At 42.5% G+C, this 14,510-nt stretch overlaps 1 protein-coding gene across 1 annotated transcript in view; it reads left to right on the top strand.

The window, feature by feature from the left end:
- LOC111155576 (armadillo repeat containing 3) overlaps positions 1-14,510 on the top strand; it is an 88,443-nt gene that overhangs the window by 55,990 nt on the left and 17,943 nt on the right. The window contains exons 10-15 of the mRNA XM_022515824.1: positions 1,245-1,494; positions 5,379-5,515; positions 6,379-6,547; positions 9,231-9,328; positions 10,033-10,134; positions 10,571-10,666. Of these exons, the coding sequence (XP_022371532.1) occupies positions 1,245-1,494; positions 5,379-5,515; positions 6,379-6,547; positions 9,231-9,328; positions 10,033-10,134; positions 10,571-10,666 (852 nt within the window). The remainder of the gene's footprint in view (positions 1-1,244; positions 1,495-5,378; positions 5,516-6,378; positions 6,548-9,230; positions 9,329-10,032; positions 10,135-10,570; positions 10,667-14,510) is intronic.

Here is a 14,510-nt window from a genome sequence, read left to right as displayed (position 1 = left end):
ATACAGGGTGATGGGCTGAATCCTATAGCCTCACTTGTTTTCAGATTTCATTCTTAATATGATCTTAAGTGGAAAAAAATTGTCAGATATAAAACGTAAAGGGATGTTCATGTTATTGGAGTCTCAGGTATGTTTTTATTGTCTTGATTACTTCTATTCCCATGACGATGTAAATGGGTTTTTAACACAGAATTTGGGGTCTTCCTTTGAAAGTGGGATGTTCTGTATATCTTATGGCTTGGAACATCTCTTATTTGAAAGAATTCCAAATATTAAAGAACATAATTAAATCATCTACCTCTTCTTAAAATGATCCCCTTTTTAATTTTTACTACTTTATGAACTTTTTAAGTGATTAGAAAGCAAGGACTATAGAGAGTAGGGCCTTCTTAAAAAGAGGCTTATTACTTGCGAGACTATTAATGTATTTGATGGATAATCGTGGTCTTTTTATAGCAGAAATAGGAAATTAAGCAACTGAATATGCCTACATTACTCAAACTAGTTATGTCAATATTATGACTTTGATCTTTGATATTTACTTTGTAAATCAGCTTTCACCTCCAAAATGTTTTGCTGGCTTCAAATGTGTTAACCCCTGCCTACAATTAACAACCTCATTTAAAGGGGGAGGATGAGCTAAAAGAGTTTTAACTCAAACCAGGAGCATCTCCCACTCAATCATTCCCCCTATTTAAAGGCTTAGTTTTCTAGGGACACTTGGGTGGCTCAGTTGGTTAAGTGCCTGACATTTGATCTTGGCTCAGGCCCTGATCTCAGGGCTGTGAGATTGAAGCCCAGATTAAGATTAAGATTAAGGTTCTTCCTCTCTAAGGGAAAAAAAAAAAAAAAAAGAATAAAAAATATATAATTTTGCTTTCCTACTGGTTGAGAATATCTTAATTGACTTTCTTTGAATAAAATTTCTTGGTCTTATAAGTATCATTGAGTTAAAAAAAAAAACAGCTGTAGGAGGGTTTCTAAGAAGTAGTCATGCATTTTTCTATAATGACAAGCTGTAGAAGTAGGAAAAGGATAATTTAAATTCACTCTTAACTGACATTTTCCCAGACTCCACTTAAATCACTGGCACCTCAAGTCTGGGTTCATTGCATTGGACGTTAATTTTTTTTTTTCTAAAACTGTATTTATGTACTCATTTGTTTAATAAGCTCCATTGTACCTTCCAAGGACCGTTTCTTGAACTCAGATGAATGACGTGCATTTCTCTTCCATGTACCCAGTGCTGCTGCTGAAGCCGATGCAATGGATCCACTGATAAGCATCCTGTCGAGTAAACGAGACGGAGCCATCGCCAGCGCCGCTACAGTATTAGCGAACATGGCGATGCAGGAGCCCCTGCGGGTGAACATGCAGAACCACGACGTCATGCACGCGCTCATCGGCCCGCTCCGCTCCTCCAACACGGTGGTGCAGAGCAAGGCGGCTCTCCTGGTGGCCGCAACCGCGTGCGACGTGGAGGCCCGGACAGAGGTGAGAGCTTGTCTGTCCGCTCATTTTTCGGGTCTGTGCCTATGCGTGGATTAATTTGAAACATTTTCAAGGGTTTGAACCTACCCATCATTTAGACCCTTCAAAATTGGTGCGGCCCTTCAGCCACGGGCACGGGGTGATAATAACGTGTCAGTGTACTTTCATTAGTTGTAACAAATGTACCAGTCCGACAGGGGATGTTTTTGATGATGGGGAAGCTGCTCCTGCCTGGGCGCAGGGGAGTGTGGGAAAACTCTGCACCTGCTGCTCAATGTTGCTGTGAACCTACAACTACTCTAAAAAGGTAAAATTATTTAATTGGTGTGACCCTTTGGAAAGCAAATTGGCTTTATCTAGCAAAGAAGAGCAAATCCTCTAATCCAGTATAATTTGGCAGTTCTGTTTCTAAATTCTACCTAGGACAGTCTCTTGCCTCTTTGCACCAGGATGCATTGTTTCTAATATCTAAGCAACTGGAAACACACCAATTGTCTAATTTTTTAAGAGAATGGGTAAATAAATTTGTAATATATTCATAAAATGGAACTTCACATCGGTGAAAATGAACTATAGCTACAGACATCAACGGAGCATAATGCTGAGCAAAATCAAGTTGCAGTAGAATACAACTTAGGATTCTATTTATGTAGCATTCAGAAATATACACATCTAAGCAAGATATTGTTTAGGTAAACATACATGTGAGTTGCAACTGTAAAGGCAAAGGTCAATGATTTGGCCTTGATTAACCGCAAAGTCAAGAAATCCTCTTGGGGAATCAAGGGAGTGGATGTAATTGAGAGGAACAAACAGGGGTTCAAGGTCATCTAAATGTGTCATTTCTTAAACTGATCAGTAGACAAACAGGTGTGCCTTTACTATGATGTGTCACATTATACGGGTGGGTTCCACATACTCTCGTGTTTCTTGTATATTTCAAAGTTTTAAAACCTAGAATTGTATTTTTTTTTACAAGTGTATCATATAAAAGTGTGTTTTGTTCTATTCATAAAAATAATGCAAACCTACAAACATCCTTTTTTTTTTCTCTTTCTTTTCTCCTATTTACTTGTCACAGGGCACTCATTCAAACATCTTAGGGCTTTGTTCCTCTCCCGCCAATATAAGTAACAGTAGCTAACACTTACTGAGCACTTACTAGGCAGTGGGCACTATGCTAAGCTCTCTACAAGCATTTAAGCCTCACTTGTGATGGGCATGTTTGTAATCCCCGTTTTACAGATGAGGAAAACGAGGCTTAAAGACACATTGTGCTCCCAGCAGAGTTGGTAAATTGGGAGATCAGGGATGCCATCCAGAGCCCAAGCTGTTGCACTGGGTTCTCTGCTCAGACAACTAAAAAATCTTTTCTGTCCCCTAGGGCAGAATAGACAGTCCCTTTCTATTCTATCCCCTTCTTTGTTCCCACTGACTCCAGTTCATTTGTATTCATCCATTAAGGCACTAAGACTACCAAATTTTTTAAAATATTTATTTATTTAGAGAGAGAATATGTGCACACACAAGAGTGGGGGGGTGGGCAGAGGGAGAGAATTCCTAAACGGACTCCCTGCTCAGTGAGGAGCCCAACAGGGGGCTTGATTCCACCACTCAAGAGATCATGAAAACCTGAGCTCAAACCAGGAGCTGGACACCCAACGGACTGAGCCGCCCAGGCACCCCAAGACTACCAAATATTTATTTGCCCTCTATTCTATGTCAGGCGCTATGCTAGTCTTCAGCAACACGGCGATCAAAGCGCTTTGGTTCTGCGTCCATGCAGTCTGCAGAACAGTCCATCTCCTTCCAGGAATATCGCAGCTAAGTCTCCTGCTCTCCCTACGCCTGCCACCTCCTGCTTCCCACACTGTCCCCAGACTGATCTTTCAAATATATGATCATCATCACATCATTGATGTGGCCATTGGTGCACCATCACCCCAGAGGAAAAGTTCAGCAGCTTAGCATGGTGGACGAGGACGCCCAGTGGCCTGCACCTACCCACCTTGCTTGAAGCCTCTTACCAGGCTTAACTCCATAGTCCAGAAATCCCATGCTATTTGTAATTCTGTCCATATGCTCTGTTCTCTTATTTATATGTCTTTGATTTCTTCACTTGGAGAAATATTCTCACTTTTGTCCACCTGATAAAATCACACTTCTCCTTCAAAATTCATGTCAAGCCATCCTGTCTTCTATGACGCCTTTCTTCAGTCTTCAAGCTGGTAACTGCCCTCCTCTATGCTTCCCTTACGCTCTATGCATGCTTCCCGTGTCCTCTGCTTTGCGTATATGGTTCTTGTATGAAAGACTATAAGCTCCTTGAGGCTTTAGAGAAGGGACCTGGGAGTTTTTCTTCCCTGTGTCCATGCCATTAATAGATATCTGGCACAGAGGGCATGCTTAATGAACAGTCATTAAATGAATGGGGAAATGAATTAATCAATGAATTAGATCTTTGCCACAAGAACACATGAAGAGTTAGACTATCTTCTCGTATACTCAGAAATAAAGAGGTTCAGAAATTTGAGTTGCTAAGCTTAAGATGCTTCCAGTAAACTTTTTGAAGCTATAATGTTCCATGTACTAAAGTGTGATCCCTGAGAAGAAAATGTCTCCGGACATTGATGGAAAATGACTGACTATAGATCAAATGGATCATACCCCATAATGGCCCTTGTCTTTAGATACTACACATAGAAACTGGTAGAATGTTCTTTTTTTGTCCTGTAGGTTCAGATGATAGAGTGTTGCATTTCAGACAGTGAGAAAAGAGCTCTGTCAAATCTTTTTTCTTCCCCTGATTAGAATAATTTTATCCATGAATAATTGCCTTTATTACCTGAATTTCCTTTAACAGTGTAATTAATGTAGTTCTGTCCAATTCTCTTATTATTATTTTTATCTCTTCCTCATTCCTGGGAGAAATGAAGAGAAGACACTATGCAGCATTAACAAAAATCGGTCTTTTTCTAGGGCATTGCTATGGTAATTCTTTGGCCACACTGATGATTTGGTGGCGGTGGCCAGTGACATGGGTCCCCTGGTGTCACTGTTTCGGTTCCTCCTGCGCAGCCTTGGGGACTGGATTCCTTCCCTATTACTGCTGTAACAAATGACCACAACATCATGGCTTAAAGTAATGGAAATCTATTATCGTATAGTATAGGATGTCAGAAGTCTGAACACAGGTATTAGGGGTTGAAATCAAGGTGTTGGCAGAGCTATGTTCCTTTGGGAGACTTTAAGGGAAAGTCTGTCCTTTCTAGATTTTACCATCCACCCCCATCCCTTGGCTGTGGCCCCTCCCTCCAACTTCAGAGGGTACCACTCCAATCTCTGTGTCTATACGGCTCCGTTCTTGGCTCCAGGCACCCATCTCTCCATCTTACAAGGACTCTTGCGATTAAATTGGGCTCACCTGATTATCCGAAACAATCTCCCCATCTCGAAATTGTTAACTTGTCACATCTGCAAAATCCCTTCCAGGGAAAAGGACACCTTTGGGGGACCATCATTCTGTCTACCACAGGGCCAAATGAGCATTCAGTGTTGATGAGCAGAATCAATGAACACAGGGGAACAGGAGGACAGGCTCTCTGTCTCCCTCCCACGCAAAAAAAATCACAGTGACCTCCCTCGATTATTTGACTGTGGCCTCCTCTTGACCTTGAACAGAAATCTGGGCTCCTGTCTCTAAGGTTTTGTAATAAATTGTTTCCTGGATGTAATCAATTCTAAAAATCTGGATGTAATCAATTCTAAAAATCCTAAAATGTTCTTACATGGTTAAAATCATTTAACAATCCAATGAGATTTGAAAAAAAAAATCAGTGTTTATATTCTGTACTTCCGATGCATAAACTTTCGGTTTCCACGTCCAGTTAAGAAATTCAGGTGGCCTGGGGCCGCTGGTGGAGCTCCTGCGCTCCAAGAATGATGAAGTGAGAAGGCACGCCAGCTGGGCCGTGATGGTCTGCGCCAACGATGAGCTGATGGCTGTTGAATTGTGCAAGCTTGGGTGAGTGGAGCAGCCTCAAGTTTTGGGCTCAGATTAAGGGCAGAAGATGAAGGAGCACATTATTCGGGCCCAAGGAAGGTCAGGCAGAGTCCACACTCCCGCTCGCGTGAGGCCAAGCCCTCGAGAGCTGGGACCGTGCAGTGGATCTTCCCTGGGAAGGGGCGGCCTGGCGGTGGCGGGGGGTGGGGTGCCTCTCCATTCTTTCCAACTGGAGGTCTTCCCAGCACGCTTACAAAACCATCTTCACCATTTCCCTGTCCACCTCTTCACCCTGATCAATCCCTCTCTTTTCTTTCCTCCTGCTATTGCTAACCTGCAATTCTGCATCGCCACTTTTGAAGTGAAAATGAAAGGTGAGCCATGACTGCGTCTCCTTTTCTCTCCCTCCTCTACCCAGACCTCTCCATCAGAATTAGGCATTCACCAGCCTCACCAGAATAGTTTCTCCAGCCGCAGCAGGTGAGCGAGTTGCCTTAGCACACCGGCAAATAGGGTTTTCAGGTTCCACGGATGGGGTCACCCTACTTCTAACCATCTCTGTGTTTGTGGATGTTGCCTGGTTAGCTGGAAAACTTGGAGCCCAATACTACTTCAGCTTTAAATGAAGAACATCCCCCCCCCCACCGCCCCGCTCATCCTTTTCAGCTGTTTGAATATGAGTCACTAGGTGGCATATATATTCTCAAAAGGACTGATTTGTCTTCATAATTCTGTCAGTCTTGCTTTATCTAATAGGGTGAGATAACTTTAACCTTTCCATCTCAATTCTTCATTCAGGGTCTTGGCCGGTTATATAAATGAGAACTTAATGTTGGATTGCTTGTTTAAAGCAAATAATGCTTTTTTTCCCCTCTTATTGACAGGGCTTTAGAGATCCTTGAAGAAGTTAATCTATCAGTAAGTCGGAAAAATAAATTCAGTGAGGCAGCTTATAACAAATTGCTCAACAACTACCTGTCTCTGAAATACAGCCTGACTGGCTATTTGTCATCAAGTAACATAATTGGTGATGGATTCTATGACTACGGTCGGGTGAGTGACAGCAGTAATTCGTATTTTAGTATGTACAATCATTTCTTCTTTAATCACGGTGCCCTTACGTTGCAATTTTATAACCACCTTACAGAATGTATATTTTTATCGGCAGAAACTTGGGAATCAGAGCTTTATTCTTAACTTTGGCTGTAAGATTTTGCATTTGTGGACAGTTTTAACTAGAATCTGGTTACTTGTAGTAGAATCAGCTTGCTGAGGCTACTCTCAAGTTTCAGAGAAGACATAAAAGAAGGAGCATTTTCTGTTCTAATATTTCTAGGGTTCATGAACCATGTTAGTGATAAGGATAGAAGTATAAGTGTTTCATTCTATTATAATCTAACTGAAATTAAGCAGACTGTAATACCAAATTTTAAAATGTAATATAAAAGAACATTATTTAAGCTGCATTTCTATGATTTTAAAAACAATATACAGGGTAATTCAAGGTTAATGTCAAGAGAAATGGGAAGCTAAAAATTAGAATCTTAAGGACTTTTCAGCATTGCTGCTTAAGCCAGCATTTTCCTTTATTCTGGAAACCAAGAGCAATTAGGAGAATGGAAAAAATTTTTTAAATATACAAATGCCACTTTCGGCAAAACTAGGAAACAGATATGATCCACAGACTTCATTAAAAAAAAATGTAGAAGTTACTGAAAATCCCTGAGTTCAGACAAAAGGAGTGCAGGAGGAGGAGTGAAAAGGGGGAAGAAATAAGCCCAGAGAGGGGCAAGGCAGCTAGTGGTAGCAGGTCTCGGAAAACACCATCCCCGTCTCAGCTGAGGGGAGAGCTCAGAAGTGCAAAAGCCAAATGCTCTGTTTGCCAGGCAGGTGCAGGACCAGAGACCTGGGATGAGCAAGACTGGCACCAAAAGCCAGTTTGGACCAGTTTGGTCCAAAAAGGCAGAGAAGACAGGGCCATGAAAGAATCACATAGCTGACTGTGTTTGAAGGAAACACTATCGTGGTAATAGAATTGGAGACATTTTAAAATTGTATTATTTTTTAAGTAATCTTCACTATGTGGGGCTCAAACTCACCACCCTGAGATCAAGTGTCATATGCTCTACCGACAGAGCCAGCAAGGAGCCCCAGAGACATTTTTTAAAAGGTTTTATTTATTTGTCAGAGAGAGAGAGAGCACAAGCAGAGTGAGCAGCAGGTAGAGGGAGAAGCAGGCTCCCTGCTGAGCAGAAAGCCCGATGCGGGACTTGATCCCAGGACCCTGGGATCATGACCGGAGCCAAAGGCAGAGGCTGAACAGACACAGCCACCCAGGCATCCTGAGACATTCTGAATAATGAAAAATGGCTAGCCTAAAACTTGACTCCTGCTGTTCCTTCTGCATTCCCTGGCTGCTGCCACTACCCGACCTAACATAACACACACACACACACACACACACACACACACACACACAGGCCACTGAGAAATCAGTGCTCTCAGAAAGCCCATCTCATTCAGTGATGCATCGTTCAAAAAAGAACAAGCACAGCATTATTAGTACAAAGATGCTCTGAGAGAGATGAGGAAAAGAGCAGAAAAACCAACAAAGAACAAGTTCTCAGAAAAATGTTGCCATAAATCAGATAAAACTGTGACAAATGTATTTGTTCATACAGTTTTTTAAAAATTTAATGAAACAATATCTTTATAAAGGAGAACTCTGATTCCTTCATTCAGTAAATATTAAGTTTCTAGTATTATAGGTTGAAGATGTCAGTAAATTCTACTTTCATGACACCAGTGAGAAGAAACAGACAATAAGCAGTAAACATGACAAAGAGATAAATAACGTTTATCACATGATCAAAATGATCAGAGCTTGGGGGGGCAGTAGAACAGAGGCAGGATAAGGGGGCTCTATAGTGCTGGGTGGGGACTGGGGTTGATGTTCACCGTAATTTTGGAAATTGTGGTCAGGAAGGCAAAAACTAAAAAGTTGAGGGACTTAGCTGTGGGAACGGCTGGGGGAAGAGCTTTCCAAGCAGAGGAATATGTGTGCCTGGCGTAGTTAAGAAACAGCAGTCAGTGTAGCTGTAGCTGAGTGACCCAAGAAGCCGACTAGTAAGGACTAACCCAGAGAGGTAGAGCCCAGACCATGTAAGTCTTGTAGACGACGGGAAGGAGTTTCGCCTTTATTCTGAATGAAGTAGGAAAACTTGGCAGAGTTGTGGGCAGAAAAATGACATGCTCTGTCTGATTTTTAAAGGATCTTGTAAAGTATCTTGGATGAGACAGGGATCTCAGTATAATACAATTGGGGAAAGACCCTAGAAGGTGATGCGGTCTAACTCACCTCAGCAGGCTGGTAAATTTGCTAATACAGGACCTGGAGAAGCCTGTTTTTGCATATCCTCACAACATTGTCAGTCATCTGTTTAGTAATTAGTTACTCCACAGACAAATTCTCTCTTATATATACAGTACATACATCAAAAACTCAACTATTTTCAGGGGCCGAACTGATAATGATGGTGCGAAACAGCTGAGAGTATAAAACAATACAGATTGTGGGGAACCGGAGGCGAGCTGCCCACAAGTTCAAGTTCCTCTTTCTGAGTGTGCCTTTGTGTGTGTGAAATTACATTACTTCAAACAGTCGAGAACATCAGTATTCACTTAAAACAATATAACCCATGTGGATATTACTTTTTTGTTCTTAAATTACCTACAGATTAATCCCGGCACCAAACTTTTGCCTTTGAAGGACCTCTGCTTACAAGAACCCAGTGATCTACGTGCTGTACTCTTAGTTAACAGTAAATCCGACATGTGAGTGTCGTGGGGGAGGAGAGATGCAGGGAAACACGTAAGGCTTTTTGTCTGTCCATCATCACATGAATATATAAGATTTCCAGGACGGTATCCTTTTGCCCCCCTGGCATTACCCCAAAAACAAACACCAATCCATAAACTCATAGCTTGCCATAGTAAAGACCATGAAATCACCACCAGCGTGGTTTTTCCTCTGACTCCCTTTTACCACTCAATTCCAGATGTATTTCTGTATTCCATGCTTCTTACCCTGCTGGTAACATGAAGTAATTGAAGAAAGTGTAAGTAGATAGGAGCAAACCAAAACGAATTATGTTTATAGGGCTCCACAACTGTATGCGGGACTCTAACTTCAGCCCAGAGGTTTTCTGTGTTGTCGTTTTTTTTAATATAAAATAAGAAATAAATAGTAAAGCTAAAAATTAAAGCTTTAAAATGCTTCCTTAAAATGTTCATGTATATCTATATATCTGTCATAATTTATTTCATGTGATGTATTTTATAAAAATATTTCCAGTTCTAGTTCATGAACAGTAATCTTTTTGTCCTACCTTCACCTCTCCTTTATGCTTTCATTCTGTCACTGTTAAAAGTCAGCTCCCATTATGATTTTCCGGAAAAAAAAAAAATCTGTTTTGTAGGACAAATCTGGTATTGAAACATAAAGCATTTTAACTTGTATATAATTTCAAAAATTTTAGTTCTCCACCTCCATCTATGGAAGATAAGTCATCAGATATCGGTTACGGACGGAGTATTTCTTCCTCATCATCTTTAAGAAGAGCAAGCAAAGAAAAGGCAAAGTAAGAAAAGGGTATCTCTTCTGTACTCAAATAATTCTCCCCTCAGTCTGGGAGTAAGAACGAATTTAGAGTGTAGATTTGGGCCAGTTAATTCTTTTCATGCTTCTAGTACAATCATTTCATAATTGCCCCTTTAAATTGCTGTGGAAAAGATCTCTGGGACAAGTAGGCTTTGGGTGCCGTGTGCTGGGAACTTCCAGTGAGCCCTGAAGCACAGGACATAGGAGCTGTGAGCTGGCTTTGTTTGATTATCTTTGCTGGAGTCATGCCTGGTGCTCGGCCTCATGAAGGGAAAGGGAGCCCGGGCATGTCATGGCAAAGAAACATGTCTTCCAAATGACAAAATGCCCAGCAAATGTAATGTTTTATTATTTTTCATGATGGAAATCAATGATGAGTTTTATCTTGTCCTAAGAACAAATAGTTTTCATTTTAGTGCCGGATTTGGATCCCCTACGGAAGACAGATCAGAACCGACTTCTGGACGAAATACGGCTCTTAGCAAATTTGCCATTAAAGAGAAAGGATCAAGGTAGGAAATGGGGGACTGTCTTCTTTTCCAAATGATAATCATGGGAGGTTTTGATTCCCCACCGAAGCTGGTGAACCAAAGGGGCGGCCTTTAAAATAGGAAGCTTTTCTTGTGGAATCAGGATGTTGTGCGAGGCAAGACTCATGAAATGTAATTAAAAAGTAACTTCGTTTTTGTCTCTTGGAATCTCTTGGAAGTTTTGTCTCTTGGAATCTCCCACCCAGAGGGAATTTGTTCTCCTGTCTCTGGGTGAGAACTCGGGTCACTTTGATCAACTGTACTGTCCTACAGACATGTGTATTTGAAAACAGCAACAGCAGTCTCTACCCAGTCATTTAAAAGTCCAGCCCTGGGGCGCCTGGGTGGCTCAGTGGGTTAAAGCCTCTGCCTTCGGCTCGGGTCATGGTCCCGGGATCCTGGGATGGAGCCCCATATCGGGCTCTCTGCTCGGCAGGGAGCCTGCTTCCTCCTCTCTCTCTGCCTGCCTCTCTGCCTACTTGTGACCTCTATCTGTCAAATAAATAAATAAAATCTTCAAAAATAAAAAAATAAAAAATAAAAGTCCAGCCCTGTGTTGTGATCAATGTAAAATGACCCTCTGCCCTCCCCCCCACCCCCACACCCCGCTGCCTTTGCAGGTGGTGAGCCCTACACACCGGAGTGCGGTCCCCTCTCTCTCTACCTTGTGCTTCTATCACCCCCCCCCCCCCCCCCCCCCGCCCCCCCCCCCCCCCCCCGCCCCCGGCATCCTGCTCACCCAGAGAAACCTCTGACCCTTCAGGAGGCAGGGAGAGGGAGGAAAGGGAAATAGGACCCAGTTCTGCCTTGATGGAACAATTAGAATGTGGTTTCATGCTTTTTAGGCCTGGCATGTTTCAAACATGCTTTCTATATGTTTACGTATTTTTAAACCTATTATTTCTCTAATGAGCACTTTCCTGGATTCCTCAAAAACCCACTTGGACCTCTCGCCACACTCCGTGACCCTTTAATTATTGTTGACTTAAGCCCTTCAGAACCACTGTGGTATTGGAGGCTGTTGGCAAGCATTTCGAGCATCCGCTTTCTAAACTGAGACGGCCCTCTACGGTCTCCCGAGGTCTGGGCAATGGTTTGCTCTCCTCAGACCTCAGAGCTGTTTCTCGTCTATTTCTGATCTCATTCTCTATTGTCAGTCTCCTTTGCTTCTTATCTGCTCCTCTTGTTCCAGGACTGATACTTTCTGCCCTTCCCTCCCCTCCCTTCCTTTCCACCACCCCCCTTCCTGCCTCTCCCCTCCCTTCCTTATCCTGCCCCTGCCCCCCCACCTTCTCTTCCTGTCTTTCCTTTCCTCCCTGGGCTTCTCTGTGCTTCATTCTACTTGCATGGAGACCTCCTTGAGGACAAGACCATGTTCTGACTTGAGTGATTTCTCTTTCCATCCCTAGTGCTTAGCCCAGGGATTGGTGGGCATACAGAGGCATTCATGTTTCTTCAAGAGGATAGAAATCTGAACGTCTGCAGGAAAAGATTATTTCTGACAAGGTCCACCGTGATAAACCGTGTGTCTTGAGCAAGTTATTTACCTTCTCTTTGCCTGAGCCCCCTCCTCAGTACAATGGACATAACATAGGGTGTTCTGAGGCTTAAATAAATTAGCGAAGCGTATAGAGCAGTGCCTGGCACAGAGGAGACACTCAGTGAATGTCAGTACAGTTGTAGGAGACAGCTGCAGGGAGTCCAAGTCCACTCAGCCCTTGGAGGGATGCGGAGAAGACTCCAGAGTCCGATGTGGGAAATGCAGCCATCCCCTCAAGGACGCGAGCTGGGAGGAAGTCAATAGAGTCTCTGTCTCTCTCCCTCTCTTTTTCTCTCTCCATGTGTGTGGCATCTTCTTTACAGATGCTTTGTTATCCTCCTTGACTTTCTTTTGGTTACTGCCTCACCCGTAACCGTAGCTTTTATGTGACCTTGGTTTGCCATGGGGACAGATCTGGCTCCAGTTCCAAGCAAACTTTCAGTTCTAAAGCCCAACAACTATCCAGTGCATACTTGTCAGAGAGACCATCTTCCCCTTCATAGGCCACACAAAGTATGGGCTGGCTTTGAGGCAGGTGTCTCCCTTTGGTCTACCCAGCCATGGCCCTGGGGAAGAACTGGCCTTCTGCCTTCTTGATAAGGGAAGGGTAGGCACTTGTCTGATGGGAGACCATTGCACATATATTGTACTTAACATCATCAGTCAAAGTGTACTTTTCCCTCTGGTGCCTCTGATAGTGTATCAGCTTTAATCTTTGGTGATTCTGCTATTCTTGGCAGAATATCGTCTTGTTTTTCTTATAGCTTAGTCTGGTTCTTAATCCTAAATCTTTTGGGAGAGAATGGACAGTCCTACTGGTTTGAAAGTTATTTTGTGTACTTTAAATATCAAAATGTTGGTCTTCAGGGAGGCAGAAAAAGAGAGGGGGAAACAAATTATGAGAGACAAGATCTTAACTATAGAGAACAAATTGGGGGTTAATGGAGGGAGATGGGTCGGGGATGGGCAAGATGGGTGATTAGGGTTAAGGAGGGCCCTTGTGATGATGAGACCTGCGTGTTTTATGTAAATGATGAACCACTGAACTCTACTTCTGAAACCAATATTGAACTCTATGTCAACTAACTAGAATTTAAATGAATTTTTAAAAGTGCTGATCTTCAGATAGCCATGGGTTCTTAATTATACTATTTGATAGTTTGATTTTTCTGTACTACTCACATCTTTATCTCATTTGATCCCTACCTTCTTGTTTGATGGTAAGTCTACTCTTTTCTGGCCCTTTTTGTTATATCCTCATCTACCCATCACAACTACCTTATATACTGACATGCTCCAGAATTCTTCATTTACTCCCATTCTCCAGGATTCTTCATGTACTCCCACTCTCACTCTCCATGGTTTTAGCTACTGCTGACATGTATATACCCCTCTCCTGAGTCTAGCCTTCTCTCTCCTGCTGCCCTGTAAACAATGTGTTCCTGATGAAACTAATTGTTCCCCCAACTGCCAAACTTCCTCCTCCTCTCTTCCCTAGGCTGGTGAATGTTACCATCTTCCCATGCAGTTGCTCAAGCCTAGGAATCATCTTAAAGTCCTTCTTCTCCTTTCCCCTCCTACACTGACTCTCAGTCCCATGCCTTCTTAAGTCATGGTTTCCCTCCATTTTCACCTTTACGTCCCCAGTGCAGGCCTTTGTATTACATCTCAAGCCACTAACCTCCTTTTTGTAAGATTCTTCTGCCTTTTGTATAGCCCTCCACAAACCCATCCTCCATGCTACCCCCCTGAATTACCTTCCCTGAAATGAAAGGCTGATGATGTTACTCTGCCTAAAGCAATGATTCCCTGTCATCCTCCAGATGAAGTCCAAACAGCCACCATGGCACCCTTTCTGATTGTCTTACATGTCTCCTGTGCATGGCAAATTCTTCTTTTTCTTCTTCTTCTTTTTTTTTTTTTTTTTTTTTGCATGGCAAATTCTGACTCATTATATATTTTGTTTTTGTGAGGCCTTCCCTGGTGACCCCACGTTAGGTATTTTCTTTGTGTTCACTCCTTCATGAATGCAAATGGTCTCATATGTAACCTGAACTTCTCGCTTTTGATCTATTTGTCTTTCTTACTCAGCAATGGACAACTTGAGACCTGGGACCAGGCCTTTTTCATTTTTATAGTCGTAGAGCCTAGAATAATATTATGAACACCGGGGACAGTCAAGAAATATTTATAGATTAAATATTCATAAATAATTTCAAATATTGAGTGTTGGTTATTGAAGGGAATAGAGGTTTGACTCCCTCCCAATATGCCCCAGGAGAATAA

Source organism: Enhydra lutris, unplaced genomic scaffold (genome assembly GCF_002288905.1).
Source record: "Enhydra lutris kenyoni isolate GAN:26980312 unplaced genomic scaffold, ASM228890v2 scaffoldscaffold42, whole genome shotgun sequence".
In the NCBI taxonomy this organism is placed as follows: Eukaryota; Metazoa; Chordata; class Mammalia; order Carnivora; family Mustelidae; genus Enhydra; species Enhydra lutris.
This window is presented reverse-complemented; position numbering and strand designations above follow the sequence as displayed.